Here is a 27,989-nt window from a genome sequence, read left to right as displayed (position 1 = left end):
GTTATAAATCCTACTTTCTGAATCTGGAATGAGTGTTGGGTTTTTGTCGCATGAGACTGCAGCAAATCTTGTCAAAAGCAAGGAAGCACGTCTTGTTCACTCAGAATTAATGTTGTGGATGAAAGAAAGAGGTAAAAGAGGTTGAATGCTGAACTGTGGGTGTCAAAGGCAGTGGGTAAAGCAGCTTTGGGGTACCAAACAGAGCATAACATTTGCTGCTTTCCATAGGTTCCTAATCAGTAATTATAATTAACCATTATAACCTATGCACAAAAAAGAATTTGTTCATTATATAAAATACCTTGAAAAATCCTGCAAATGTTTATATGCTTTTATTCTTCACAGTCTGGGCAATATATTCCTCTATGCTAGACAAAAACAGTTTTGTGATAACCAGGTAAAACAGGCGAAGTGTTTTGGATCACTTCAAGATGATAGAGTGAAGGTTGTTACAGAGTGTCTATGCAAAATTATGCATATTGATGTTGATGTTCAGGACTTCTGTCAGCTTGTCATTTGCACTTGAGTTGTCTTAAAAGTTCTTGGGTTGGGATAGGGATTTAAAAAAAAAGAAAAGAATAAAGAAAAAATTATTGGCACTAAAGCAAAATACTATAACAATGGCAAAATCTTCTCCTAAGAACAAATAAAGCTGAGAAGACCGAGTGCAAGAAAGCAAGCAAACAGGATATTTTTGTTATGGTGGAAGGCTGCCATATGTTTTGGAATCTTTCAGCTGTGTCTGATAACCTCTAATGGCAGGTACCCTTTCTCCTTTAAGAACTAAACTAAACTACACTGAAAAGGCAATAATGGCTTCAGCAAAGATACTGTGTCTGTAGATATTTGCTCTTGTTCAGTTCATTCATAATTATGAAAAAAAGAAACAAGCTTGCCTTTTTCGGGGTGGGGGAGTGCCTTGAAGAGCAGTTCAATATCTGGATCGAACAGAGGAACTTTTTCCCCCTAAGGATCCTGCCTGAAGAAACCTTGACATGCACAAAGTCAGAACCTAGACAAAGTTGCCCTGGTGAGAACGATAAGGTCACCCGTGGGATTGCTGAGATTATCTCTGTCAAGCACTTGGACAGCATGCAGTCAAATGATGCATCATGCAGTCATTTTCGGGGGGGAAAAATCAATTTCTTCACCAGGTCGCTATTTGCTTTTCAAAGTGCCCTTGTAGGCCTTCACCACCAAACATTTATCAATTTAAATGTTGTAAATTGATAATGTGCCACCGTGCCTTGTACTGTTTCTGAATTATTTTGATACTTATATTTTCTTTCTGCTCTCAAAATCCTCAGGGCCACTCTGTTTCAAAAGAGTTCCTCCCTTGCTCACCTTCTTCTTTTAGCATAAAAGATAAAAGCAAATGAACTTAGCTGAACATGCAGAGAAAAAAAACTTCAATAACACATGACCAACACAGAATTTCCCAGGCTTTCATTTAATAAATTTTAAAGGGATCAAGCTAATCAAAAATTAGCAATGCTGGTGCAACTATTTACTAGATGAGTAGAAGCTATTCTATTTATTCTACTGTATAAATTTAGAACACTAAAACAAACAAACAAAAAACTTTTCTCATTTGGCTACTGTTTGAATTTGCTTAAAGAAATGTAGTTTTTCTGTGAAGTTCCTGGCTTTTTTTTTTTATTATTATTATTACTTTTATTTAGGTAATGGTACAGTGGGAAATTAAGGTAGAACCTACAGAATCAGTGCAAGTTTTGATTTACACTATTTTTTAAGGAAACAGAGCACAAAGCAATCCTTTAAGCATCTACTAACCTGAAGTTAATTTGCATTGAAAAACAGGTAGAGCATAGTAGTTGAGGTTTACGCTTCGTAAAAGAAAAAGAAATACATGGCTGTTGCAAGGCATTCTTAACCTCTAGTGATTTATTGGCCCTCAGCCAAGTTATCAGGGGAATCTAATTCTTCTTTATTATTCAAATAAACCACATTTGGCACCATGGTTCTTTTTCAGAATAGCTTCACAAATAGACTGAGTACTGTCATTTATTTGACCTTGTACTTGTGTGCCGTGGCTATAATTTTATTTCCCATTTCATAGAACAAATGCACAGAAACCCAAAATAAGAAGATAGGTTGTGCTATTAATAACACAGTACACACATTAAATACCTGTTGGCTTTGCCTGCTTTGTTTTAAAAAAGCACAAAATCTCAACAATTTATTGTTACTGTTTTTTCTTCACCTCTATCATCTCTTATTATGTCTGCAGCTGCACTGCTCTTTTTAGTGAGCTTTCTTTTCAACAGGCCAATTTAAAAACCTGGTCTGTGTTCTGTACAAGCAGGAGCAAAGGTAGGAAATATTTTACTTTAAGGTGTGGACTTCATAGAAGAGGAAATATGCATAACACCCTTGTTGATTTCAAATGTTGGTGAGAGATGATTAAGAATTTGTTTCCTGAAAATAAAAGTATCCTAGCTAGTTTATCAGTCCATAATATTTTCTATAGACTCTGGAACCCCATACATCTGTTAATTTTATCCTCTATTCTAGATGAAATTTTCTCCTCATTTTTTACTGCTTGTATCAGCATATTTTTGTACTAAGTCTCAAATGCAGAGACTTTGTAAAAGAACTGAAATTAGGTAGGTACTCATATCAACTTCCAAGTGCCCGAAGGAGTGGCTTGAATGCCTCATCCCATTTCTTAAAAGAAACCTGGAGCTGGGTGTTCAAAACAATGGCTGTTACCTTCACATAAAAAATTAACTGCTAACTTGAAAATGTCAGAAAGCAGATGAAGACAAAACATCACTACAGAGGTGCAGTGTAAGAAACTGTATTGGCACAATGGTAAACTACACGGTCACAAGTCACATTGCCCAGAAAAGAAATCCTTGTTGCAGTGCATGGTTCATTCATGCCTGGGTTTTCCAGCGAACACTGCAGATCCTTAAACTACTTAATACTGGAAAGTACATTGGAGTATTCTGGCTTGCCCCAAGTATAATTCATCTGTGGCAATTTATACAGACTGGATATATAACTGGGATATTTTGCCCCCCCCCCCTCCCCCCCCGTCTGTTTTCTTTATTCTCTTCCTTCTCTCAGTCCTCATTTTCAGCTAACATGGTATCTTTCTCTCTACTTCAAAACGTGTCTGTGTCCTCTGAAAAAGTTCTGATTGCAGTCCCACAAAGAAATTCTCTGAAAAAAAAAAAATCCATGTCTGCCAAACTAACAAAATTCTTGGTTAGCTTTAGCTGGGAGATAAAATGTTCAAAACATATGCATCTATGGGTCTCTACATGCAAGGTACATCCATTGTAATGTCAGAAGAATGTTTATTGTTATTTTTGTTTACTCTTTGATTTCTTTACTATTAGCCTTACAGCTATCTTACAATATCAGCATCCATTTGTTTTCTACCACTGGCTTTCAATGTTCAGAAAAGAGAAAAATTGGGTTCAGTGAAAAACTCTTTATACCTGCACAGATTGGGTACATTGCCTATTTTCCTTTAGCTAAGAAACATTAGATATTTTCCTTGTAAGCATTAAACATATTACAAATTATTTCCATGAATACTAGTTTAAAAAGAAGGAAAAAAAATAATAAAAAGGATTAAGCCTCTAACAAGGCATTTGACTAGAAGTAAAACTCTGAAGTTAGGACTTCAGAATGATGATTCACACCTTCAGCAATGCAAAATTGTCTGGAGGTTCCATACAAATATAGGGGGGCAGGGGCTTGTATCAAGATCAGGACCTGTCAATATTTATGTGCTGTGCAAGAAATGAAATACCACATGTATTATGTAGCACCTTTCCAGAAATTCAGAATTAAGACTGTTGTAATGGACATTTCAAAGTACCATCTGAGGAATGCTTTTAAGGATATTCTTGCCTTCCCCTCCCCCCCAACCCCCCCAAGAAAAATCACTTTGAATAGCGATTTAGAGTCAAGTAGCTACAGCATTCCTTTCATCATTGCTGGAGACCTAGTTATACAACAGTATACCAACCAAACAATACATAAAAAATATAAATATAATAGGTCTGAGAAATACAAAGTATTGCCATAAAGACAGAAGAGAAAAGCAATGAAAACTACAGATATTTTAGTGGGTCTCAGCAGATAGAACCTGTTATTGTATTAAAATCCACAGTCCTGATTGTGATTTATTTTTTTGTTTGTAGTTTTTCCATCAATACCCTCAGCAGTGAATGCAAGGAAACACTTGCACTGATATATCAAATACTCTAACATGCAAAGAAAATTTCTTAATTTATCTGAACCCTTGCTTGAAATGTATATGGGGATCAAGATGAAGTGTAAAGCCTCACCAACATGATATAAGTTCAGAGTAAGGAAAGATTTACCGAGTCCTATAGTTAAAAAGGCACTGGCAGAAAATGCTTTTAACAAGAGACTAGCATAGGGTTAAAGCCAAATTTTTCTTGAACAGATGATATTTCAGATGGCCACACTATTCCAGATGCATCAATTTCCTTGAAAATCCAATCCATATATGTGCATATGCTGTGCTGGCAGGAGGACTGACTGAAATGGCCAAAACCCAAGAGCTAATATTCTTTTGGCCAGAATAATGCAATTATTATTTTCCTAGCTATCAGTCTAAGCATACAGAGCCATCTGTTATGCAAAGCAAACATACACATCTCAATTACAGAAAATGCAGTTGCCTTGACAGAATTTGGATTACACCACTAACCAGGGCTGTAAAATTTGTTTTAAGCTAGTGTATAATGGATGCCTTTCAGGAGTTTCCTAATTAGCATTTACCTGCTTAAACTAATTATCCATCCTTCTTCTTTACTGGCTTATTAAACTTTGTTGGATACTATGCATAAAACAGATTAATATGAGCATAAGACAATAATAAACATTAAAGTTCTGATTCTTTACTGTATTAGCAACATGGTAGCACACTGATTTCAAAATCTGAGATTCCTGATACCAACTCCCAAACAGATTAAGGCAGGGATTAAAGTCTATTACAAAACGAGGGGCTTTAATGAGAGACAAGAATACGGATATGAGTTTAAAACAGATCTGTTTCCATTTCTATTATTTGGCTTGCTAAAGCCAGCACAAAATAACAATTACTGAACTTATTTTAGCCAATTGCTCACACTTTTTTTTGAGGAATTAATGAACCTCTATTCTGATTCTCACAAGATAATATTTAAAATTAGTCCTTTTCTTCAACAAAAGTTAAAATTTCTCATTTTGTTATTGTTGAAGCACAGCAAAACTAATAGTTAGCAGTGATAATAGTTGCCTTGTCATAGCAGTATGGGTACCAATTTAAAGGAGCTGAAATAAATATTATATCATATTTTTTCTCCTCTGGGTATCTGCAATAGAAGTAGATATCTTACCCTGAAAATCATCATGCAAAATGTTTCTGCTGCATTTCTAAGCCCAAGTAGAGAGAAGCTATTCTGCCTAAAGATGTGTGATGCAGCAGGTTTAGGAATAAGCATCAACAAGCAAATTTCCCTCTGTTTTTGTCTTGTCTTTTAATCTTTGAAAAGCAGTTGTCAACAATAACAAAAGAAAAACAACTACTATACATATATATATATATATATATATATATATATATATTTTATATTAGTGAACATTTGAGGAAGCGGCAAAATATGTCCTTGTTCGAACCCTCCCTGCAAGACATTTTAATGGTCTCTTTCAGCATTTCTTGACTCCAAATGACTCCCTGTCATTGTGTCAGCTCCCTGGATAATGCAGGGTACTCCATAAACATCCAGTAATAGGACACAAGGGAAGTACTATTAGCGTGTCCCTTTCCTATCAGGTACAGAGGTTTAAAGTTCAAAACAACCGAGAAAAGAAACTTCATTTGTTCTCAATAAATTAATAATGACCCTTCATGGCAAAAAGTTTTCAGGCACAAGTTTATCTTATTTGAATGTCCAATGCTGGTAGACGAGTTTTTCAATTACATCTCAGAATGAACCAGATGCAATTTGAAAAAAAAACTAATTCAATAATCCATGCAAAATACAGAAACCAGGCTATTTTTTCTCTTAGAATGATAAATAGAAGAACACATCACACACAAGTATACTTTAGAATTGAAAGCATGTACTTACTTGGGACAGGCCTAAATAGATGGAGACAGTTTCTGAAATGTACAAAAATTTTCCTTCTTGATTTAGTGCAAATACAAATCCATCCAGGGACTGCAGAGGAAGAAAAGAAAAGTGAATAGATAATTAAAATTCCAAGTTCTAGACATAAATGGATACAAACAAAGGCATCACAGAAAAAAATTGTGCAAAATATTCAGATTTCTGTGGTTTTGATTTGAATCATTAAGATAATTCCTTTACAAAATTTACATATTAAAAATCAACATATGATTATACTCCAAAGTTCAAGGACTTACTGTCATGCTTACATCTGCCATATACTATACAAAATTATCTCATTTGCATATAGAAGGAATATGGAAAAATAAAGTGTTCTTCTATTTTATTTTATTTTTTAACAGGAAGAAATAAATAAGAGAAACAAACAACCTTCCAATCAAACAGTATGTACGAAGATCCCCCCAGACTCTGCAGAATCAAAGCAGAGAATTTTCACTTACAAAAACTGAAAAAGATAAAATAAAATTCTATCATAATTCAAATCACTATGGACCTCAATAATTTGTTAATTAATTGAGGATTACATACACATACACACACACAATTTTCCTTTTGTGAGGCAACAAACAAAGCCAATCAGCAGATTACTGTCAAATATGTTTACAGCTTAGGTCTACAGAAATATTATGAATTTCATCTCTTTGGTGTAAAACTCTAGATCAGATTTTATTTTGACAGGTTCAGGTCTTTGCATACAGTTTCCATTGCAACTGCAAAAATCCAAATATGACTGCACAGATTAATGCATACCTTTTGAAACATGACTGCAGTTAATAAACAAAGGACTATATTCTAAACTGACATGTGGAGTAAATCACTGCACATCAAGATGAAAATATACCTCTAGGAACATAAGCAAATCTTCAGTAGGAAGAAACTGTGTTTTATATAGTATATGTTTTATGCTTTTTATGAGTCTGATTATTAACAACAAAAAAAAAATGTATTTACTATTGAAAAAGTAAAATCACAAAATCATAGAAACTGCAAATGCTAAAATAACTCAGGGAATAAGAAACTCCCCAGACGTTAAGATGAGCAAGAAACAATCCCAAAAAGTCCCATTCAAAACATTGTTTTGACATAAAGGTAAAGCAAAAATATAACTGTACCATTTGAGAGACCAACATGATTTTGGAGGAAAAAAAAAAAAGGTACACAAATTTGAAGAAAAATGTGACAACGAAGTCATGTAATTTTTTTGTTCCTTTTCACATACAGAACAGTGATTTTTTAGGCTTTTTAATTTTATTGATTTTTCTGCTCCTTGATTAATTTCTAACACATTGCTAGTCAGAAATTGTCTTTGGGAAGTGTTCTCCCCTTTCTGATATAGTAGGTGCTGAAATTAGTTCAAATGTGTTTTCTAAAAAGAATATACCACATATTGGAATACAAACTCTTGCTGCGTTAAAAAAAAGACTAATTTATATTTATGAATTAATAAAAATGTAAATCTGCATAGATTTCCTTCACATTTATATTATGCAAGCCATTTATGGCCTCTTGTAAATCATCATCATTTCTTTTCAAATGATTAACATTAGTTCCTTGAATTTTAACATCAATAACAGGTGGAAAATTTGGAACAGTGAAGTTCAAACTTAGATCTATACAAGGACAATCAAAACCTTTGATCTCCCCAGCTATGTATCATTTCTTCCGCTGCTACCCACTTTCCCTGTCACAGAAAGACCAGAAGAGTAAATCTTTAAGGGTCTTGGTTTAAGTTTTCCTGATACTCTGTCCCATGTTCCTCTGAGGAAATTGGTTTAATTCTCTGTTAGAAGACTGTCACACTGATTCCCTGGCCACCTATATATGTCCTTACTAGAACGCCATTCTCCAAGAGCAACAATAAATTGCCATACTGAATCAGACTAATGGCCTATCAGCAGTGGCTGGTCTTCCTGGATCTGTCAGTGTGTAACTAGGTGATTGAAAATAGGGATTTGAAATACCAATACTGGCAACGTAGGTAATGACAAGCCTACCAGAAGTTTCTATCTAACCTCAGGTTGTTACACATTGGCATGGCCATGACAGGTGATATTCCCTGTAATTACTTGTATAAGTAATGTGCTGAAGACTGTTTTTTGGAATCACATTATCTTGTTGGTTCATTAATATACCGAAGAAAGAAATGTTATCAATTTTTGTGTATCATATAAAAACAATTTTCCTCGTCTCTCTCTCTTTTTTTTTTTTTTTTAAATATATTCAGGCTTTTAGTTTGCGTGGTCCCCTCGCTCTTTTACTGGAAAAAGGGTCCACACAGTTTCAGCACATTTATGATCTGTTCTGTTTAGTACACTATATCACTGTGTAATTATCTGGCATAGAGTTTTGTGAGAACAGCAAAAAATAATTCTCCAAGTCATTAATGGCTGTCATGCTTCTTTTTTCAGTAAGCACCATTTTATTTAGAAACTCAGTCTTCCTAATGAAACAAGTTGGTATAAAGCTTTTAACACTGACTAGGCATAATTGTTTTCCTCACTGTTGTCTTGGAACTGTCTAAAACCAGTTTTGCTGGAAACAATATAAATAAATTAATCTCAGGTCTACACGAGCAAAAAGAAATTACAACTTTCATAGTTTAAATTTGCAGTCACCAGCAACTGGGAAGAGTCCTGAAGTCAGAAATGTTAAGCAACATCATTCCCTTCTTATTTTTCCATTTCATCTACTCCAAATCTTTCCTTCCATTAAACAGTTTTAATTCTTTATCCTGTTCATCTGCTTCCTTCTGAGAGACTATTCCTTACTCACCTCCTAGTTTCACAAGCGAGGTACAAAGAAGGCATCACTGATAGATTGGCAGGGAGAGTGAGCATACCCGTTACTCCTTTTTGCTTCATGCATGACTAGTCATTTCCCACATCACAAAATCACTTCATTAAGCCAACTGAGGCTTACTATGTGGTGGTCATGCCTTCTTTCTCCATTTCCTTTCCTTGCTCCCTGAAGTTATGTTTCAGTACAAATACTGACATAGTTCAGCACTTTGTTCAATAGAGACAATTTGACAGATTATTTAATTATATTTTGAAAAAGCCACTGATTGATAGCTAATGGAACAGCTAACTACTTCCATGCCCCAAATGCAAAGACATTAGAAGAACTAAGCTCAAGTGCTCATACAAAAGAAAAATGAACATAAAAAATGGGGAAGGAATGGCCACTGTCCAATACAAGGCAGTTCCTCCCGCCAGTATGAAAGGGCTGAGATGGACCACTTTTGTGACAATGTTGTTGTTCCTTATACAGGTCAAACAGTAGTTCTGAAGGACTGTCTCATTCGTTATTCATAGGTATTATTTATGAATATTTATTATTTAAGTAATGCGTGTTGAAATTTTTCAATTTTTCATAAAGCGTATGTCCTTTGTGCATGCCAAGAGAGCACCAGACTTCAGAGAAAGGTGGCAGACAACATAACAAAGGTTATATTATATACTGAAAAAGAGTATATGATATCATTGTACACTACTTATTTACAAACAATTTTGTTTTAATGAAAAATCTTTGGAAGCATTATTCATACTACATTTGTATAGCTAAGAAAACAATAAATGTGAGAAGTGTACCAGGTTTAGTCAGCTTTTAAGCCCCTCTTTTAAACTGAGCACCATAGTGTCATTTCCTGCTGGAATTTCTGAACAGTTTTACTGTTCTGTTCCACAGCTCTGAAGTTATGATCAACTATAGAAATAGTTGAATAGAAGTAAGTCCTGAAAAGGCAACCAGTATTCATTACATAGCTGGTTTTCATTGGAAGAGCATATCAAGGTATAGCATTTTCTGTTAGGAAAGTATAATTGGATTCATTTTTTTTTATTTTTTTTTTTTTTTAAATGAGGTTGATTTTCATAAACTTAGTGCTATCCCATATAGTGTGATACCTTAAAAATGGTAAGGGTGACCCCACCTGTCAATTTTAAGCACAATTAAATTTAAGGAAGACTGGCAACTTCTTCTTTAAACCTACTCTTACTGGTTATATGCAAATCGTGATTAAAGCTGAAGCTCCCCAGTACTTCTGATTTCAGAAAACCATTATATATTGTGCTGTTTCAATCACCACAGGTTACTTTTAATTTATTTTTTATTTTTTTTAAACTGCCCCACTGTTTTCAACAGGCGCCAATTAAGATTCTGGGGTCAAAGGGTTAATTACTTCTTCTTACCCACTATGTAGAATTTTCTGATTATTAACCAAGGTTGGATTAAGATGAAAAAGAACCGACACAAATGTTAATGCTCGCCCCTCCTTGAGAAGATTTATCATAATACCATGCTGAAACCTATATGCTTTCTTTCAAAGCTGGTAGAGAATGAAATCTTAGAGGAAACACTAAAATAAATGCTTTAAAGACATACAACTATCTGATTTATTGAGCTGGTTTTCTTATTTCTGAAAACTGTTCTAAACTAGAGAGACAGGACTGATATAAGATTTCCTTTGTCACATACCAGCAATTAAATGTGGTAGACATGAAGGAAGTGAGACTCAAATGTAAAAGTCACTACCTACAGCATCTCCGAATAATAATGCCAATAATTATAATTTATGTCCTCTGACATCAGAGTAATATGAAAATGTAAAACACTGGATTTTAACCCAAAATACTAAGTGTCTCTTACAGTAGTTGTAGAATAGTGAGGTTATTTCCTTTCAGGATATGAAACCCACTGTACCACTTTGACCGAATATGTGCTAATGTATAATGCATTGCACTAAATGAATTTATATTTGTCAGAGGAATTTTGTCCCTGCTATTTTTGCATATTCCCACTACAGACAAATTTAATTCACTGGGGTCTTACTACAGTGTCCTTCTGGAGAATATCCTCATATTTCATACTATCCATGAAGTCCCTAATTCCTTTTAGTGTATTCCAACACTGCAAAAAACCCTGTTACACTGACCTAAACTCCAGTTAGAGTGAAGAATTACCAGTAGGCTAGGTTATTTTAATGACAGATTATTTTAAACTAAGCCTTCACCATCTGTTCCACCCCCTAATTATGAATGCAAAAAGAACATATTTCACAATTACATCAGTAAAAAGTAAGATATACATGATTTAAATGCATGCATGTGTTCTTTGTCCAATGCAGCATGCATCTGTGATGTTTTTCTCATAGCTCAGGCTCTGATAGGGGCTGAGGTAGGGAGTACTCCCCCTGATAAAATAGATTAATTGATATACTAAACTTTTTCCTGGCAAACAGATCATCTTAATTAGAATTTTTCACTGTTATGACATAATGATACTATAACTGGAGCTAGGCATTAATTTGAGGACAAAGCCTGTCACCAATTAAACATACAACGTTCAATAACAGCAAAAATATTTTACTGTTTCTTAAATGAGAGGCAGTATAAGATGCAACTGACACTTATTAAAGCAAATAGTCCCTCTCTTGCAATAAACATATCATTACATAATGTATTTATTGTGTTATAGCATGGCTTAAGGTCAACAACAAAACCATAAGTTTCATTTTAAAATGGCAGCCATTCTTGGGCAGGGGTCTCAAATGAAATGGATGGTACAAACAGCAGCTAACAGAAATCGGATTCAATGCTTCAATGCCCATCCAGTGTGCTCTCACTATTAAGACATCAGAGTAATAGCCTCCAGCAACACCAACATACAAAAGCATAGGTATTTAGGCAGAAAATCTGACCTTGGGCTTTCACAAATAAGTACTGTGAGACAACTAGAGTATTATTATTGGAAATGCAATTTTACATGTGATGTACTTGATACACCAATAAAAATGAATGATTGAAGTTTGATCATCTACTGACTTACAAAAATTTCTAAAAGCTTTATTCCTCCTCTTTAGTCTTATTAATACCTTGCAAAGAACAACAAGAACAAAGCCTGAACAAAATAAAAAGACATAGGGCTTACTGCAGTGTTCTTCGGGCTACAAGCTTTTTACTATACTGTAAGAATCCCAACAAATAGAAAATTCTGTTTTCAACTCTCATACCACTGCCATTTTTTAATTACAGTCCACCATAATGGTCCTATGGTTATATGACCATAGACTCCTTGAGAATCAATGACACATATTTGGCAAGAAAGCAATGTTTATTTGGCAAGAAAACAACTGCAGGAAAAAAAAGATGATGCAAAAGTATGAGCTTAAAGGATGTGGTTGGAATGACTGTGATGCCAGCTTCCTAATTGGTCATCTTTGTGCTCTTTGCTCATGTGGGTAGGATGCAATTTATGACAACAAGGAAGCGCCAAAAATAAACGTGTCAATAATAAGATCTGTTTTAGAGATCGAAGCCAAGAAACAAAGGAGTAAAGTTCCTGATTCCCTTGATGTATCTTTCACGAGACTTTCAGAATAACTGTGTTTATGTAACCAAAGCAGAAAAAAAAATGGTAGGTGCAGATTTACTACTTTATTAAAATAAAAAAAGAGATTCTGTTCCAGATCAGAATGACTGCAAATGGAAAGTATACAGGAGAAAAGTTTAGAGGCAAGAATAATGTTTGAAAGCTGGCAGCTAGGTTCTTAAGGTATACTCACAGGTGTATTCCCTGATAATAGATTGACAAATATCAGAGATGAGCCTGAGAATCACAGGAAGATTACAAATCTCAAAGTTATGCTAGTTCAAGGAAAAAAAAAAAAGAAAAAAAAAAAAAAAAAAGATCAGGAGTTTGACAATTTTTATATGCAAAAGCAATAAATGACTTTAAGGGATCTCTACCTTGTTGACAGTAATTTATTTATTTTTTCTATAAGGGCACTCTATATTGCTGCAAAGTCCCAAGCCATCCCGACTGTACAGATGAAACTGCACCATGAGAGCTATTAGACTTGCTGAAAAGTTGGTATAACAGTAGGGGGAAAAAATATCCTTAGGTTATACTGTAACACTATTACCAGAAAGAAATAGAGAGGCTCACTAATGTGAAAATAATAATAATAATAATAATAATAATAATAATAATAATAATAATAAAATCAACTCCAGGACAGAGAGCTTGGATTTATTCACCTAGTTTATCAGAGGATAAATTTTTTGGCCAAACTTTTCATATAACATGCAGAGAACTATATCAAAGCCAAAATGCAGATAAGAACAACAAAATTAAGTGAAATAACAGAAGCCAGATGATCTTTAATTATCTCCTTGAAATTTTTTGGTCAAGTAGTTGCACTGTTTTGCTACATCCTCTATGTCTCTGCTCATTATTATGCTTCTATTTGATTAATAGATCTAAATTACTGGGATAAACTGCTGAAATTCTTCGTGCAAGTTTTCATGTAGAGACACTGATGTACTATGAGAGAACTAAACAATTCGTAGGAAGTGGTTCAATGCCTTACACAGTAGAGTGCTGGCATAGCTGAAGTCAGTCGGTGAAGTAGGTAATTTTACCTTACATGTTAGGCTTCCATGGCATTAAGATTTTAACAGTCTGATGATCTGCTACAATTCTTGAATCTGCTTGAATTGTTTTTCACCCCAGTGATGGGGAGTAGGCAACCTCTCTTGAGTAAAATATTTTAGAAGGTGAGTAGTACCCACTAGCAAGAGATAGGAAGTAGGAGTTTACTCTCTTTGCTTCTTTTGGAACAGGTGGGAGACCATAAGTAATCTTTTACATGCAACGAAAATAATTTTAAAGAAATTTTATTGCAAGAAGATGTTCGATAAACTGTGCATTCCCTCAGCAGTTTCCAGCCTGTGGTTTACAATCTGACTGATTTCAACCTGAATTTTTTAATCTGAAAACTGAACTACTTAACAGTCTGAATAATCTGTGCTATTCAGTCTGAGCAATTTCAGCCTGAGCTGTTTGAAGAGATCTGTGAAAGGCAACTAAGAAAAGTAAGCTTAATACGTACAGAATTAAATTCTCCACACAGCATTTAAACCACCAGTGGACAATTGTTGGGATCTACTAGTACAAAATAAAAAGACAAAAAACTGCTGTTCTCATTGGCAAATGCTACTGTTCATTTTCCATTCTTTTGCATAAATGATTCATTACTGAACAAAAATACTGATTTATGTTAGTATATGCTATACTAACCACTGTTAAACACATCTGAAGTTAATATCTTACTAGGCAGAATATTTATCTTCTCTTTGCTATTCTCTTTTCTGATAGAAGGGATATATATATATATTAGTGTAAAGAAAAGGAAGAAAAAGGACTCCTGAGGGAGGAATTCAAAACTGTTACACTTAATTAAAATTCAATTTTGTGGGAGTTGTATATTAAAGCATTGACCTTTCATCTTCATGATGCCAGTTCCCGATGAGCTCCTACCCTTCAATTATATAGGATTCACAGTTTTGCTTCCAGACTGTTTGGACAGTAGACTGTAGTGCCAATAACTGCATACCATCTAATACAATCAACTGTACTATTTGGGATAAGAGTTTTAATACACAGATTATGTTATATATCTCTTACCCTGAGAATGTGATTGTTTCAGGTCAGAGTTAAATGTACATCTGGCTGTGGACTGGTTTTGCTTTGAATGCATAGAATCTGAATATCAAGTTGTTTACTTCCTTTGTTGGTGCAAGTATTACAATCATATATGCACTTGTGCACCAAGAGGTGCTGCCCTGAGGACTCGATATTGTAAACACTTGCATATTTACCACCACGAGTGCCAAAATCAAAAGAGTGAACTGACTCAGTAAATGGAGATATTATAAATGGTGGGTCTTGGTAGGATGAGGACTAAAACCCCAGATCTGCATCTCAGACTGATCACAGGGCAAGAGACTGTGGGAATCTAAACTGAATGGAATGTAGTGCTGATGTAAGTGCCTATACAAGCACAACTGACTGTGGGAGCTGCAAGTATTATTATGACGACATTGTTTCCAAAGTAACAAGTTTAAAGCCCTTTTGTGTTATGTATGAGTATTTCATCTTAGGTAAGGTCCATTCCAGGTCACTCATATTCACTACATACCTGCCTGTTTGATAAGCTTTTCTTTTAATCTACACAATCAGATACTATATGAAAGTTAACAGATAAAGCTATCCAAGTGTTTATTGCCTAAAAAAGTAGGTGGAAAAACAGAAATTATAGGGAAGAATTTGTGATATAGTTAATTGTACTCTTAAAATAACACCTGCACTCGGTGCTCAGATGCTCTGGTGATTGATCCTGACAATTGGCTTACTAGAAATAGCCCTCCAGCCCAGAATTGAGTACATGTGTTCTCACTTGCATCACACAGTTTCATATACATGTATATGAAGCAGCAGAGAGACTGTGTTCAGGGAAAAACAGGATGAGGGGCTTATGTTTAGCATCTTTAATCTATTAGAGGGCAATACAGATAACCAAAATAGATTTGAATGAGAAATTGAGTCCTTTACCTAGCCTATCATACTGATTTATACTCTTCTTGAAATAAGAACATGTTGAGAATACTTTATAGACTTTAGAATACTTTATAGACAATGGAATATAGAAATAATAAGATCACAGGATATTAAGAACAAATACAAAGTCCATTCAATCCAGCACCATTTCTAACTAACCCCTTAAAGATACATGGAAAAATAAATAAAACTCTGTGTCCTTATCTTCAGCCTCTTATCCTCTGTTGTAATACAAAGAAGTCAGAACCTGGTCCTAATCAGCTGAGAATTCCTCCAGCTGTCATTAATCCTAGTAACAGTGCAGGAGATCCATTTTCTATACCGATTCTTTCCTCCACTTATGGGACTGTGTAGCAGTTCCATAGATGTCCACTTTGAAGACTTCTAGGATCCATCTACTGCTGGACTAAGTTAACATAGCCGTTTGCTGAGTCAAGACCAGCACAGAAATCCCTCCAGGACTGTTACTATTGATTCTATAATCCTGCAACCCTCAAAATAAAAGGAATCTGGACTGCCATGAACAAAACCTTCCAGTTACTAAAACTGAGATTTAGATAGACATGAAAAAATAAACCTATATCCCTATGAAGTCTGGCTGGTGAAGTGGTTCTTCCAACTTTGACATAGTTTCCTCTGCCCTACATGTCTGTCTGACTTTCTACTAACAGCATTCTAATCCATGGATAGTTTTTGCTAGATTTCACAGTAGGCAGAAGTCTTGGCAAAATTCCTCCAGGTTCATTGAAAACAGACTGATAATGCAGAAAAGACTCTCCAGTAGCCTTTGCAGCAGTAAAAGCTGGACTATGAGTTCCTATAGTATTAGATACCACATAATTTACATAGCAGAGAGACCTTAAAACAGCCTGAGCATTGAGAAAGCCTCAGCCAACTTACACTGCCTTAGACACAAAAGTCCATAGAAGACAAAATGGAAGTCTACTGAAAATTCTCTTGTGCTATTCTGATATCCACGGAAGAGCTGGTTTCCATTTACTCAACTGTGGAGTTAAGAGCAAGGAACATAGGAGTACAGCAAATATGTGGAACTAACAGAAAAACAATTTCTTGAAACCAGTTAGAGACTTCATTAATAATAGAAGTATTTCAGAAACTGTCCATCTGCATTCTACACAGTAAAGTCAATATGTCTATGCTGGATTGCAGTATTTCCTTCAAGTGTTTTGAGGTTAGACTGCATCACTCCAGAAGTGTATTTCATACAAAAGTGGGAAGGTGCCTGTGTAGGTAAAGATAAGTATGGATTTTGCTGTTTACCAGTTCATTGCATAAATTCAAGCATATCAATGGCACAGAACAGCTCTTTCAGTGAAGAAGGTTTACATTCTTTTATAAATACAAGTTAATATATTGTAGCGGCACCTCTGACTGCTGTGATAATTAAGGGTCTGTTTGTATTTCCATAATAAAACTCTGTTTTCTAGGGTGGGGAGGGGTGACTGGGTTTGTCCATATACCACCAGCAAAAGCCAGAAATACAAGGTTTCAACCAAGATCATCTTTTCTCTCCTTAGAAAGGCAGTTTCACAGTAACCATGTGAAAAAATTCCCCCATATTTTTACCACATGGTTTTAGAGCACAGCCCTAAAGTGTCATGATGTGCCCTTAAGGGGGTCCCTGGACCAGCTGCAGCTTAAAGTAACAATAACCTGCTCATCACAGGGTGCTCAAAATTTCCTTGACACTGCAGAGTACAGGAGCTGTCTGTTTTGCCAATAATCCACTCACCACATTACCTAAAGAGCCCCAAATAAGTCTTGACAACACCATCCCTATGCTATTTATTGCACGTGTCAACAATCCATATGTTGTATCCCTTGTCCTGAGTAGGAACTGACATGATTGCTCCGCACTGTTACTATTGGTTTCACTCCAATCTGTAACAAACCTGAAGGTTAAAGTTTGTCCCTAAGACAACAGTGGTAAAATTGTCTTCAGCTATGGAACTGATGAAAGAAAACTCCTCTACTCTTGCCAAATGTTAGCATCAATTTCTTTTTATTCAGAACCACCCAAAGTAAACTAAGGAAACACTTCTAATTTCTTCTAATTATGTTTTAAACACACAGTGCAAGTATAACATCCTAGCTTTCCCTGCTGCCACTGTGATATTTTTCTTCTTTCTGCTCCATTAAAACATCACATATATCTGCTATTGTCTCCTGCCTTAAGCAATGTATTTCTTTAGACCGTAAGCAATACCTTACATGTTTGTTTGGTTCTCTAAATCTCACACAGTTGTCTTCAGTTATCTTGGCATTGTTACTGTGCAGTGTTAAATTCCTGTTTGTGCTTCCTGAAGGTCCTGTAATGTTGCATTTTGACTACATCTCTTCTCCCCTCATGCAGTTTAATTTCAAATCCTATTTGTGGATTATTAGTGTGGGAACTTCTTGTACAAGTTAACTTCAACATTTTTGAAAAACAAACAAAAAATCCACAGAATTTCCTCAAAATTTGTTACCCCTCTCAGTAGCTTTTTTTTTTTTTTTTTTTTTTTTTTTTTTTTTTTTTTTCCCTTCTTCTGTCTATTTGCCTTTCCTCTCAAATCACTGGAAACCTACCTTCCTACCTTAAGCCAAAATCACACAGGCAACTAAATGCTGTTAGAGCTTTTTATGCTGCCATGTGAACACCTTTCTAGTTCAGGTTCTGTTCTGTTACCTTGTCCAAATGAATATGCTGCATTACGCACAACAGAGCAAACAGCATAGATAGACTTCTGCATGTAAATTTGCCATTTTAATTGGCAGCAAAGTCTTCTAACTTAAAATAAATAAATTTAAGTGGTCATGCTTAAATGAGTTCTGACATTTATCTGCATTTCTTCAATCTGTTTTCAGTCACTATAGTGAAAAAGAAATGTTGTTTTATCAGCCCTTCCCTGATTCTGGCTTGAAACCAGATGGGAAAGTGCAGAAGCACACACACACACACACAGAATAACTGCAGCAGAAATACAACCAAATGTTTTCCACATCTGAGAGGACTGTCTGAGTTCTGAGTTAAGGGTTTGAATCTAAACAGTTTTTCAGCCTAGTACTATCCTTAGTGGGATTACAATTCAACTTCCTAGAGCAGATTTCCAATTGCACTTAAGACAAGCTGTTTCTATTCCTCAATTACGTTTTTAACAGAAGATAAACATAGAGGATCACTTAGAAATTCAAAAGACTTTTTGACCCTAAAAGATGGACATTCATGTTCATGAAACTTTAAAGTATCCTTGTTTTACAGAACATTTTATCTTGCCACATTTTCTAGCTGTACACTCTTAGAATAAAATTCTTCCTCATGAGCTACCTGTGCTGTTTCCTAATCCTGCAATGAAGCTACTATGCCCCCCACCGATATCACAAGCTATTATTAAAATCATTTATGAAAAGTCATCTATAATAATGCAAATGGAGACCTAGAATTTCCAGTTAGGAACACACAAAAAAAAAAAAAAAGGATAAAAAAAAAAAAAAAAGACAAATCCAGTTTTGGAAAACAAATAGAAAGTATGCATTTACTACAGCTATTTATTATTAGTGAGCCTACAGTAACAAGTTTAAATATCAAATTCTGTTCCCTGCCCACTCCTAAAGCTCTTACTGATGCCAAACTTCATTCTGAAGAATCTCACCTTTTTGACAGCAGAACTTAATTTACTACAAAATTACGGTTTCTTGTACTGCTCTGTAAGAGTTATTTGAAACCAAACCAAACTGAAAATCCCAATAACTGATACATTTGCTATTGCCTTTATTCCAAATAAAAGGGACTTCAGATACCTTTGTGATATGTTCGTTAAAATGGGCAGATTGATCTGTAGATAGTATACATGCCTCGAAAGTAAAATAGATTAGACAAAAACATAGAGTATGGGTTAAAATCCCTGTGGGTGTCAAATCCATTGCACACAGATTGGAAAGCATTCCTCAAGTTGCTGGAGTCATACCAAGAGATTTTTGTTATTGCTAAGAAAGAGAGACATTTAAGCTGTATAAATGTTGTACAATTTATTATTTGATTCAGAAAGCTGCAGACAAGAATGCAAATGCACAGAGAAAACAAATCACAATTTAAGATGAAAGTTTATCATGAACAAGGAATTTCTAGAGTCTAACTGCTGGTACATACAACAGGCATGTTGGATATGGAGCAAATCCATACAAATCCAGCAATATTTTGTAGTTCATATACAAATATATACTACTGTCTATGACCTACAATAATTATAGTCTATATGTCACAAGTAATAATATTTCAAAAATCACAATTACCCAACTACTTAAAAGCTGTGCCCTATCACACACTAAAATGTTACACTTTTCATACAAATGATACCACAGCATAAACTGCTCTTGCAAATATTACAGCTTTAAACAGCATTTACTATTTCTAAATGCTCGTTGAACACAGCAGGTGGCAAAATGATTTAGCATCATGAACAAATACATATGGTTGCTTGAGCCCAAATTTTAGAGTAGATAAACCTATTTTCTGGTCCTTCGTTTAATGGACTAGAAATGAACTAAAAGGCAGCTAAATCATTGTACGTATTCTGGCAACTCACTGCTTCAAGTGAACTTTCTCATATGGAGTACTGTGCTTAAAACAACATAAAAGCAAATCACAGGTCTCACATATACAATGAATGGCTCATCTGCAATATCTCCTCTTACAGTTTTCAAGCAGGATTGTGCACTGTGGAAAAAACGTGCAAAGGTAAAAGCAAGAGCACGGTGGTGTGTAGTCTAAAAATCAATAAACAGAGAGAGGACATTAACCAAGAGGCTAATAAAAAGATGCTGCCCTAGACAGTAACATAAAGAGCCCTGATATATTCTTCTCTTCAAAAACACTATTCCTTATGCCAGTTTTCCCTTAGCACTGCAGTAGTTTCTCTGTGTATATACACGTCATCTTACTTTTTTGTCTTGTTCCAATTTTATGTTTGCATTTTATTTTCTCATTTCCTTCCTGCTACTCCCCTGTTTCTCTTTACTAGTTTGATGTTTACACAGACCTTTACTAGAATTGCAGGGTTTGGAGAGATCCCATTTTTTTCTTTGTTGTAATGCCCACATTTTTTTTTCTGAGAGAAAAGATAAGTTTACCCAGAAAATAAAAAGCTAATACAACCTTTTGCTCATCAACAAAGTATGTCTTGTTGTAGCCAGGAATAAGTTAATAAAACAGGGAAAAAGCTTAGTGGCTTAAAGAAAAAAAAAAAAAAAAAAAAAAACAAAAAAAAACTCCTTGGGGTTATGAACGAACAATGTTGTTTTTTCTTCCCAGCGTGCAAGGATTTAATTAAGTGATAACAGTCACCTTGGGGTGGCTGCACAAGGCAATAATATCTAGGTGAAGAAAAATGCTGAAGAGAGTTGAGTACAGTCAATTTATCTTCAGAGAAGGCAATAAATGAACAAAGCATAGGTATTTGGCTGATTGTTTTGGAATGTTTCCATTACTGATAAACATCAAAATAAAAGGACAAAGATTTGGTATTTTCAGTATCTGAAATGTATTAAATACAGAAAGAAACTACGGAATAAATCACTGTGAGGTCATATCCTAGAGTTCTAATTGCAAATGTTTTGGTAATTATTCAAGCTAAACATAGAACAAGGGAATTTTATTGTTGACACAAAGGATAGAAATACAGCTGAATTGTGTATTTATAACAAACACAAAATACAATGAATTTCATTCTGGAGAAAAAAATGGTAAAAGTAGATGCAAAAAAAAGTGACATATATTAGACAAACATATGCAACTTCATGGCCAATGACCCAAATTCAAGGACTTAAAACCATGTTTGTGGGATCTCTTTAGGAAGCAAGGGGCAAGCTCAACTGACTGTAAGCTTATGTTATGCTACCCTTGTAAGCAAAGGAAATGACTTGTAAGAAATAGCAGCATGAAGCAGAGACAATGTCTACCATGAAAAAACATTCTCCTGTACCAAAATGCTGCTAACAATTTGCATTACGTTATTTGCAATGTGGGGTTTTCAAGGAATACATGGGCTGTCCTTTGGAAGTTTAATGTGCACAAGGGGTCCTGAAAGCCATTTGCCCATTTCCCAAAACAATACTGTCTTCCAAAACTTGACACAACTTGGAGTCCAGCTACAATAGTTGTTAGTGAGTGATGTGATCAGCCAAAGTCTGAGCCAAATGGAAACAAATCATGCTTCAGATGGAAGATAGCATAAACAGCCCAAACACACCAATAATCTTGGGAATTCATCACATTCCATTGTCCCTCTCAAGCTGGATACTCTCCATTTTCCTTTTAATTTTCATACTTTTCCTGAACGCGTCCAGAGCAGTGAGGGAATTGATAGCTATTTTCTTGAGTTTACAGCTGGGTTAAATATTCCTCACCCACACACTTTGCATGAAGAGGACGAAGCCTACAGAGAATTGTTTTTTAACTGTGTGGGCAGATATTCTTTCAAAGAGAATGAACAAGTCAATAATGAATGGCTCAGCATCCTGAGTAAACATATGAAAGGCTTGCATGTGTGTGCGAGTGTGAGGGCAAGCACATTTGTCTGTACAAATTTCTGAAAAATATGTTTTGAATTTTAAGAAAAATCTTGAAACAAGTTACTCTAAGTTTCCTCATTATGACTTCTAGTGTACGTCCAACTATTATATTGAACTAAAACACTAATTTTCAGTGCCCATCTTTTCAAGATCCCAAATAATACTTTGACGATCAATCCCATTGCAGTTACTTTCCTCCTAAAACCAATATGACCTTTAAAATATCTTTATAAACTACATACAGGCATTCATTCCTCATCTGTAGGATGATGAAGGTTTGGCACCTGTCCGTAATTTCTGTTTGGCCTTGGTAATGTGATTCCAGCAAACAGTTATCTCAGTTCCAAGTGCAACCTTACTGGTCATCTCCATCAAAACACAAGGGAAGAACGTATAAAGCTTTATCTCATTCCTCATTTTAGAGGGATTTTCTTTTTGTTAGGACTGGGATATGTGAAACTAAGACCCCTCTTTTATATGATTACATAGTACAACTTTTTTTTTTTTTTTTTTGGCATCCAACATGTGTTCTGATTCTGTATGCAAATTAACATATTAACAGCACTTGTTTGGATCTCAAGGAACAAAAAAGGGAATGAGCTTGGTTTGCCATAGAATTTGACAAACCATTACCAAACACATCTTAAAAAATAAAATTCAGCACAAAAGTATTGTTTATAAAATTGTTTAGATCCTACCACTTTGATATTTAATCTTTGATTCTGTCTGAACTGCAGGGCTGGTAAAAACAAATATAACAGATTAGTCTTACTAATTTTCTTCTTACTATTTTCTTCTAAGTCTTTTTATTTCTACAAATTATCCCTCAGAAATTCTAAGAATCTTACCTGAAAAAAACACATTGGGAGGCATTGGTCACTGTTGCCTTCTCAAGGCTCAAAGTTTAATGTCAGAGGACCAGAAGAGCCATTTTTCATTTTTTTGTTTATTGTGTGAGTTACTCTTCAAATGTTTACATGCTTTTTTTTTATTTATTTAATATATTAAATTATTATTTAATATATTTTAAATTATTATTTAATATATTTTTTATTTTTTATTTATTTTTTTAAATTTTATTTTAGTTTTATTTGTCTATAACATGGGAAAAACATGTAGACAACACCAACCCTTCTAAATTACCCTGAGATTGTTGCATTTTAGAGTCTGCAAGCATGGCATAGTCATAACTAAATATACTAAGTCGGGTTTGGGGTATTTTATCCATCATCAGAAAAAAAAAAAAAAAAAAAAGAAAAAAAAAATAGAATATATGTATCTATTTAGACTGAGGCACAAACAGTTCCTGTTAACATTAATGGGAGATTTAAAACTGATGCCTGAAGGATCTTGTCAGAGTATAACCTGACGATTAGAAAAGCTGTTCACATACAGTAAGAAAATCTGCTTGGTTTCTGTCTTTAAAAACAAAGAAAAGAGAAAGTAGAATGGGTTTAAAAGGAGAAGGTAGGATTAAAAGGAGGAAAAACACTAAGTTGTATTTCCAGTTATTTTTTTTCATAGAAAGAATGTCAGCCTATCGCAGACTACTGTGTAAATAATATAGGTTTGCTCTGCAGAAAGTATTTGGTGATCCAAACAGTGCCAGAAAAATAAATATCTTCTCAAGAACAGCTTACATGGCAAAGGCACAAAAAAGGAAAAATATCAGTTCATTGATGTCTGAACTGAAGCAGAGATGAAGAAGGATTTCTTTCCCTTTGAAGGACCTTTTTTCCCAACTTTTTACATTACGAACCTATTTCTGCCAGGGATAACTTATTCTTTGCTTACAAAGACTGATACTGTCTCTGGAAGATGCTAGACCGCACCAAATGATAAATTTTCCCACAGCATCTTCCTGTAAGAGAATGCCCCTGGAGAAACCTGCAGAACATTGTCTTCTTCCCCCTGGAAATTACTTCATACTTTCTGCAGTGTTTAAAAAAATATTGCTCAAGTATTTTAGCTGTGTGGAATCTATCCAGACTTGGCAGCCCAAGGTGCAGCTCTGAAAAAGCCTTTTGTATGCAAGTCAAGAGAAAACATTCTTAAAGGACTCTGCTCTTACAGTGGTCAACACCAGACAGCTGTCAGCAGAAAATACTAGGTCATCCAGTATGAAAATCTGCTGTCAGAACAAACCTCTTCACCGTACAAAAATCTCAAGGAATACTTCTATAAGAAGCACCTAAAAGCAATGAAGAAAGGAGAAATATGTTCCCTTGGATAAGACAAGTGCTTTCCCACATAATGTCATTTGAAGTCATTTGACACTTAATGCATATATATATCAGTGATGTGGAAATTTACTGATGAGTGTCTATGTTAGCTGAAGACATTTCAGCCACCTTACTAGGTCTCTCAAGACCCTTGTGTATGCTTAAGGATGCAGTATTTGAAAAGCTATATGACATAAAAATGTCAATGCACCTGAAGCGTACACTGTTATTTAAATTTATATTTGACCAATCAGTCAAACATTTAATGTCTAATTTAGACCTTTCCAATTTATACTAGAATACCTTCCCCCACACACACTTTGCAGTTACAAAGGTCAGAAAATGTGTCTATAATTATCTATACCCACATCTGGTCCTGTTTGATATCTAGATCCTTATAGACCATACACCTGTCCAGCATTACAAAGTAAACATGACAGTAACTGCATTTATACACTTCCCTTTTTCCACCACTCACCAAGTACTTCGTATTTATTATTAACATGAACTTTACATTCGACTTTGATCACAAACTTAGTGCATGCTATCTGTGGAAATTCAGCATGACTAAAATCTCATTTAGTAATAAACATTATTTCAGACTATTACATAGGTAAATAAACATACAGTAGAAATAAATAGGCTCCTGGTTTTACTCAGTTATACCTGTGGATGTCAGGAGTGACAACACTATAGTGAAATGAGTTAACCAGTGAAAAATTGGTGTGATTTGAAAAGGAATTTGTATTTAGGAGTGCCATCCCTTTATGACATTGCTGCACAATTTGTTAGTCAGCCCTTTCCAGGGTAACATAAATGACAAGGGCTACATGCTTCCCTAAAATGGATTCAGCCTACTCACCTGGATTATAATAAGAATGAAATGGGAACAGCAGACATTGGTCTTCTAATATAATGAAATAAATTTGAGGTAGTTTTGGAAGGACATTCAGTCCCTGTACAGAAGACATATATGCTATTGAGTATCTCATAACACTAGTGGGAAACTAGTGACTGTTTCTTTTCCAGTAGCCAGGCTGCAAGAATTACCAAGAAGCAGTCCTCAAGTAATCTGTCCAGAACATGAGCTGCAGGGAAGATTTTCCTTTTCTTCACCTTACTCAGTTGGTGTAGCTAATTGTCATGGTGGCCTCTATGTAAATATTAAGATTATTTATAAAAAAATATTAATCAGCATAAATGGAAATTCATTTTGGAAGAGATCACTGTAAAGAATAACATAGAATAAAAGGATGTATTTTTAGTAAGTTATTTCTTTAGGGAAAAGCAAACAATCAAAACAACTTTAGAGCAGCATACATTCCAATCTGCAAACAAGATTTCAAATCTGTTACTTCTACAATATCAGCTGTGTGATGACTTTTTGGAACAATTCAGTCAAATTGGTTTAGTTGTTCTCAAAAGCCATGCCATGAAAAAATGTTTTACATTGCCCATGCGAAAAAAAAATAAAATCTTATGACCTTTTCTTTACACTGTTCTATTCAAATCTATTGTCATTTAACCAAGTAATGAATCTTTAAATAAAACTCCAATTTACATGTCTAACAGAAAATCACTACAGCACAGTTACCAAAAATTCTTGATTCCATTGAAGCCACACAGAAGTCCTGGTATGAGTTGTTGTCACCTCACTAGAACCTGTTTTTGCAGTTTTAGTTTGCTTTGGGTCAGTGGCACATCACAACCAGATCTAAGACCTGGCACTTGCTTTCAGTGATCTGCCTGGTAGCCTGGAGGAGAAAGTTGCCTGGTCTGAATGTGAATATAAACCAGGATTTATGGGAGAAAGAGAATGAGGCAAAGAAGGGTAGACTATTTTAGGCACAGAAATAGAACTGAGATATTTTCCCATTGTGTCAAGTTTCCCTCCAAAACTTGGAATAGTGTCCATGATTCCCACTGTCTTTCTGCTATCAGCAAATTGGCAACGGATATCCACCTCTTGTGCTGAAGTACATAGAAGAAACAACCATTGCTTTTAGTTACTTTATTAGTTTAAATGGGAAATGTGAATGGAATTAATCTAAAACTACATGTCTATCAATGAACTATGCTGGTTTCAGCAACACACCATCTTTCTGACTTCATTCATTAGCATGTACATCCAGAACAATGCAAAAGAAAAGCATTAAGATTGCAAAGCTGAGCACTGCAAAGCAGAAGAAAAAAATCCAGTGGCATTCCTGCTTCATTCATTGCACGTGATAGATAATGCTGCTTTAATGAACAGTTATTTGATATTTTGTTTTCTCCTCAATGTTCAATGTGTGGCCCTAGGCCTTATTTACTGCATTCTATGCAAACCATGCTCTGAACACAGAATTATAAGCTTCCTTGTGGGCTTTTCTATGATGCTCATCACTACTGCATCTGAGTGCTTCCTAAACATTAATTTATTTCCACAATAACCTTGTGAGGTTGTAGAATGAGGGAGAAGATATGGTCTCTAACAGTATCCACATCATTATTTTCACTGATCGATGTTGAATACAACAATTAGCTTTACTAGATAAAGATCCTAATTTTGTAGGTATAATTGGATACCCAAAGAAAAGAAGTACAAACCAGGGTATGTAAGACTGAAGGGCAAGTTGAGGTTTTTTAACTTCAAAACTATTAGATGTTCAGAAGTTCAACAATGATAGTAAAAATAACATAAAGGCCTTAAGGGTAAATATACACCCATGTTTTTATTTCAGCTGCCTTATTTTAGGTACCTGATTCATTCTCATTACTTGCAGCGTGACAAACATGAGAAGAAATGAAGTTCTCCCAGATCAGTGTAACTATACAGGAAGATTAAGATTTGTCTCCTTAAGGAATGGGGTGATGTTCTAGAGATGGTATACATGGTCAGAACTCATGAATTTCAGACAAAAAAGCGGAAATCAGAACCATTACAGCATGACACCATCTAGGTAGGCACCTAGCTAACGTTTCAGGCATATGAAGTTCTGATTCACTAACAAAACTTTAGATTATACTTTATACATACCATTATACACTGAATACTGAAAACAATACTTAGAGAAGCTTTGACACGTATCCTAGTTAAAAATCTGTTAACCATCTTCCTAAAATGAGACAGATATTCTTGACTGTAAAGGTGGAAAATACTCCAGATAAACCAGCTCTGGTTCATCTGGTAGAAGAAAACACTTATTTGTATTATGATTAAAGACAGAATTAAGAGGGAGAAAGTTCTTCACCATCAGGAAAAGAGAGCAAAAACACATTTCACCTGCCAAAGTAATATGTGAGTGATGATGGATTCCCTACAAGGCAAATGGTGACATAGCCTGAATACCCAAAAGGAAGAGGGTCGAGCAGGAGGTCTCAGATGCAACCAGCATCTACACTATTAAGGGATTTAAAAGCAGCAGGGCGAAGTTAAAATCAATCTTCCATTTTTAGGGATCAAATGTAGATAATGGAGAGTGGGCATAAAATGGCCATGTTAGCTTAAATCCCAAAGGAAAACGTGCTGCTAAATACTTTATGAACTGCTAAAAACTGAGGAGCAATGCTGGAGACTGAGCTGAACAAGAATTATGACATGACTGGATGTGTTATTTCTTTAAGACACTGGGCA

General features: G+C 35.0%; 1 protein-coding gene across 3 annotated transcripts in view; it reads right to left on the bottom strand.

The window, feature by feature from the left end:
- Positions 1 to 27,989, bottom strand: part of NPAS3 (neuronal PAS domain protein 3) — a gene marked incomplete at its 3' end in the record, with an annotated part of 610,700 nt that overhangs the window by 178,123 nt on the left and 404,588 nt on the right. For all 3 annotated transcript variants that reach the window (XM_082761139.1, XM_082761140.1, XM_082761138.1), the window contains one exon: positions 6,123 to 6,212. In XM_082761139.1, the coding sequence (XP_082617265.1) occupies positions 6,123 to 6,212 (90 nt within the window). The remainder of the gene's footprint in view (positions 1 to 6,122; positions 6,213 to 27,989) is intronic.

Source organism: Aythya marila (genome assembly GCF_965140915.1).
Source record: "Aythya marila genome assembly, chromosome: 5".
Lineage (NCBI taxonomy): Eukaryota > Metazoa > Chordata > Aves > Anseriformes > Anatidae > Aythya > Aythya marila.
The sequence above is the reverse complement of the archived record's forward strand: the minus strand, read 5'-3'. Positions and strand labels throughout refer to the sequence as shown.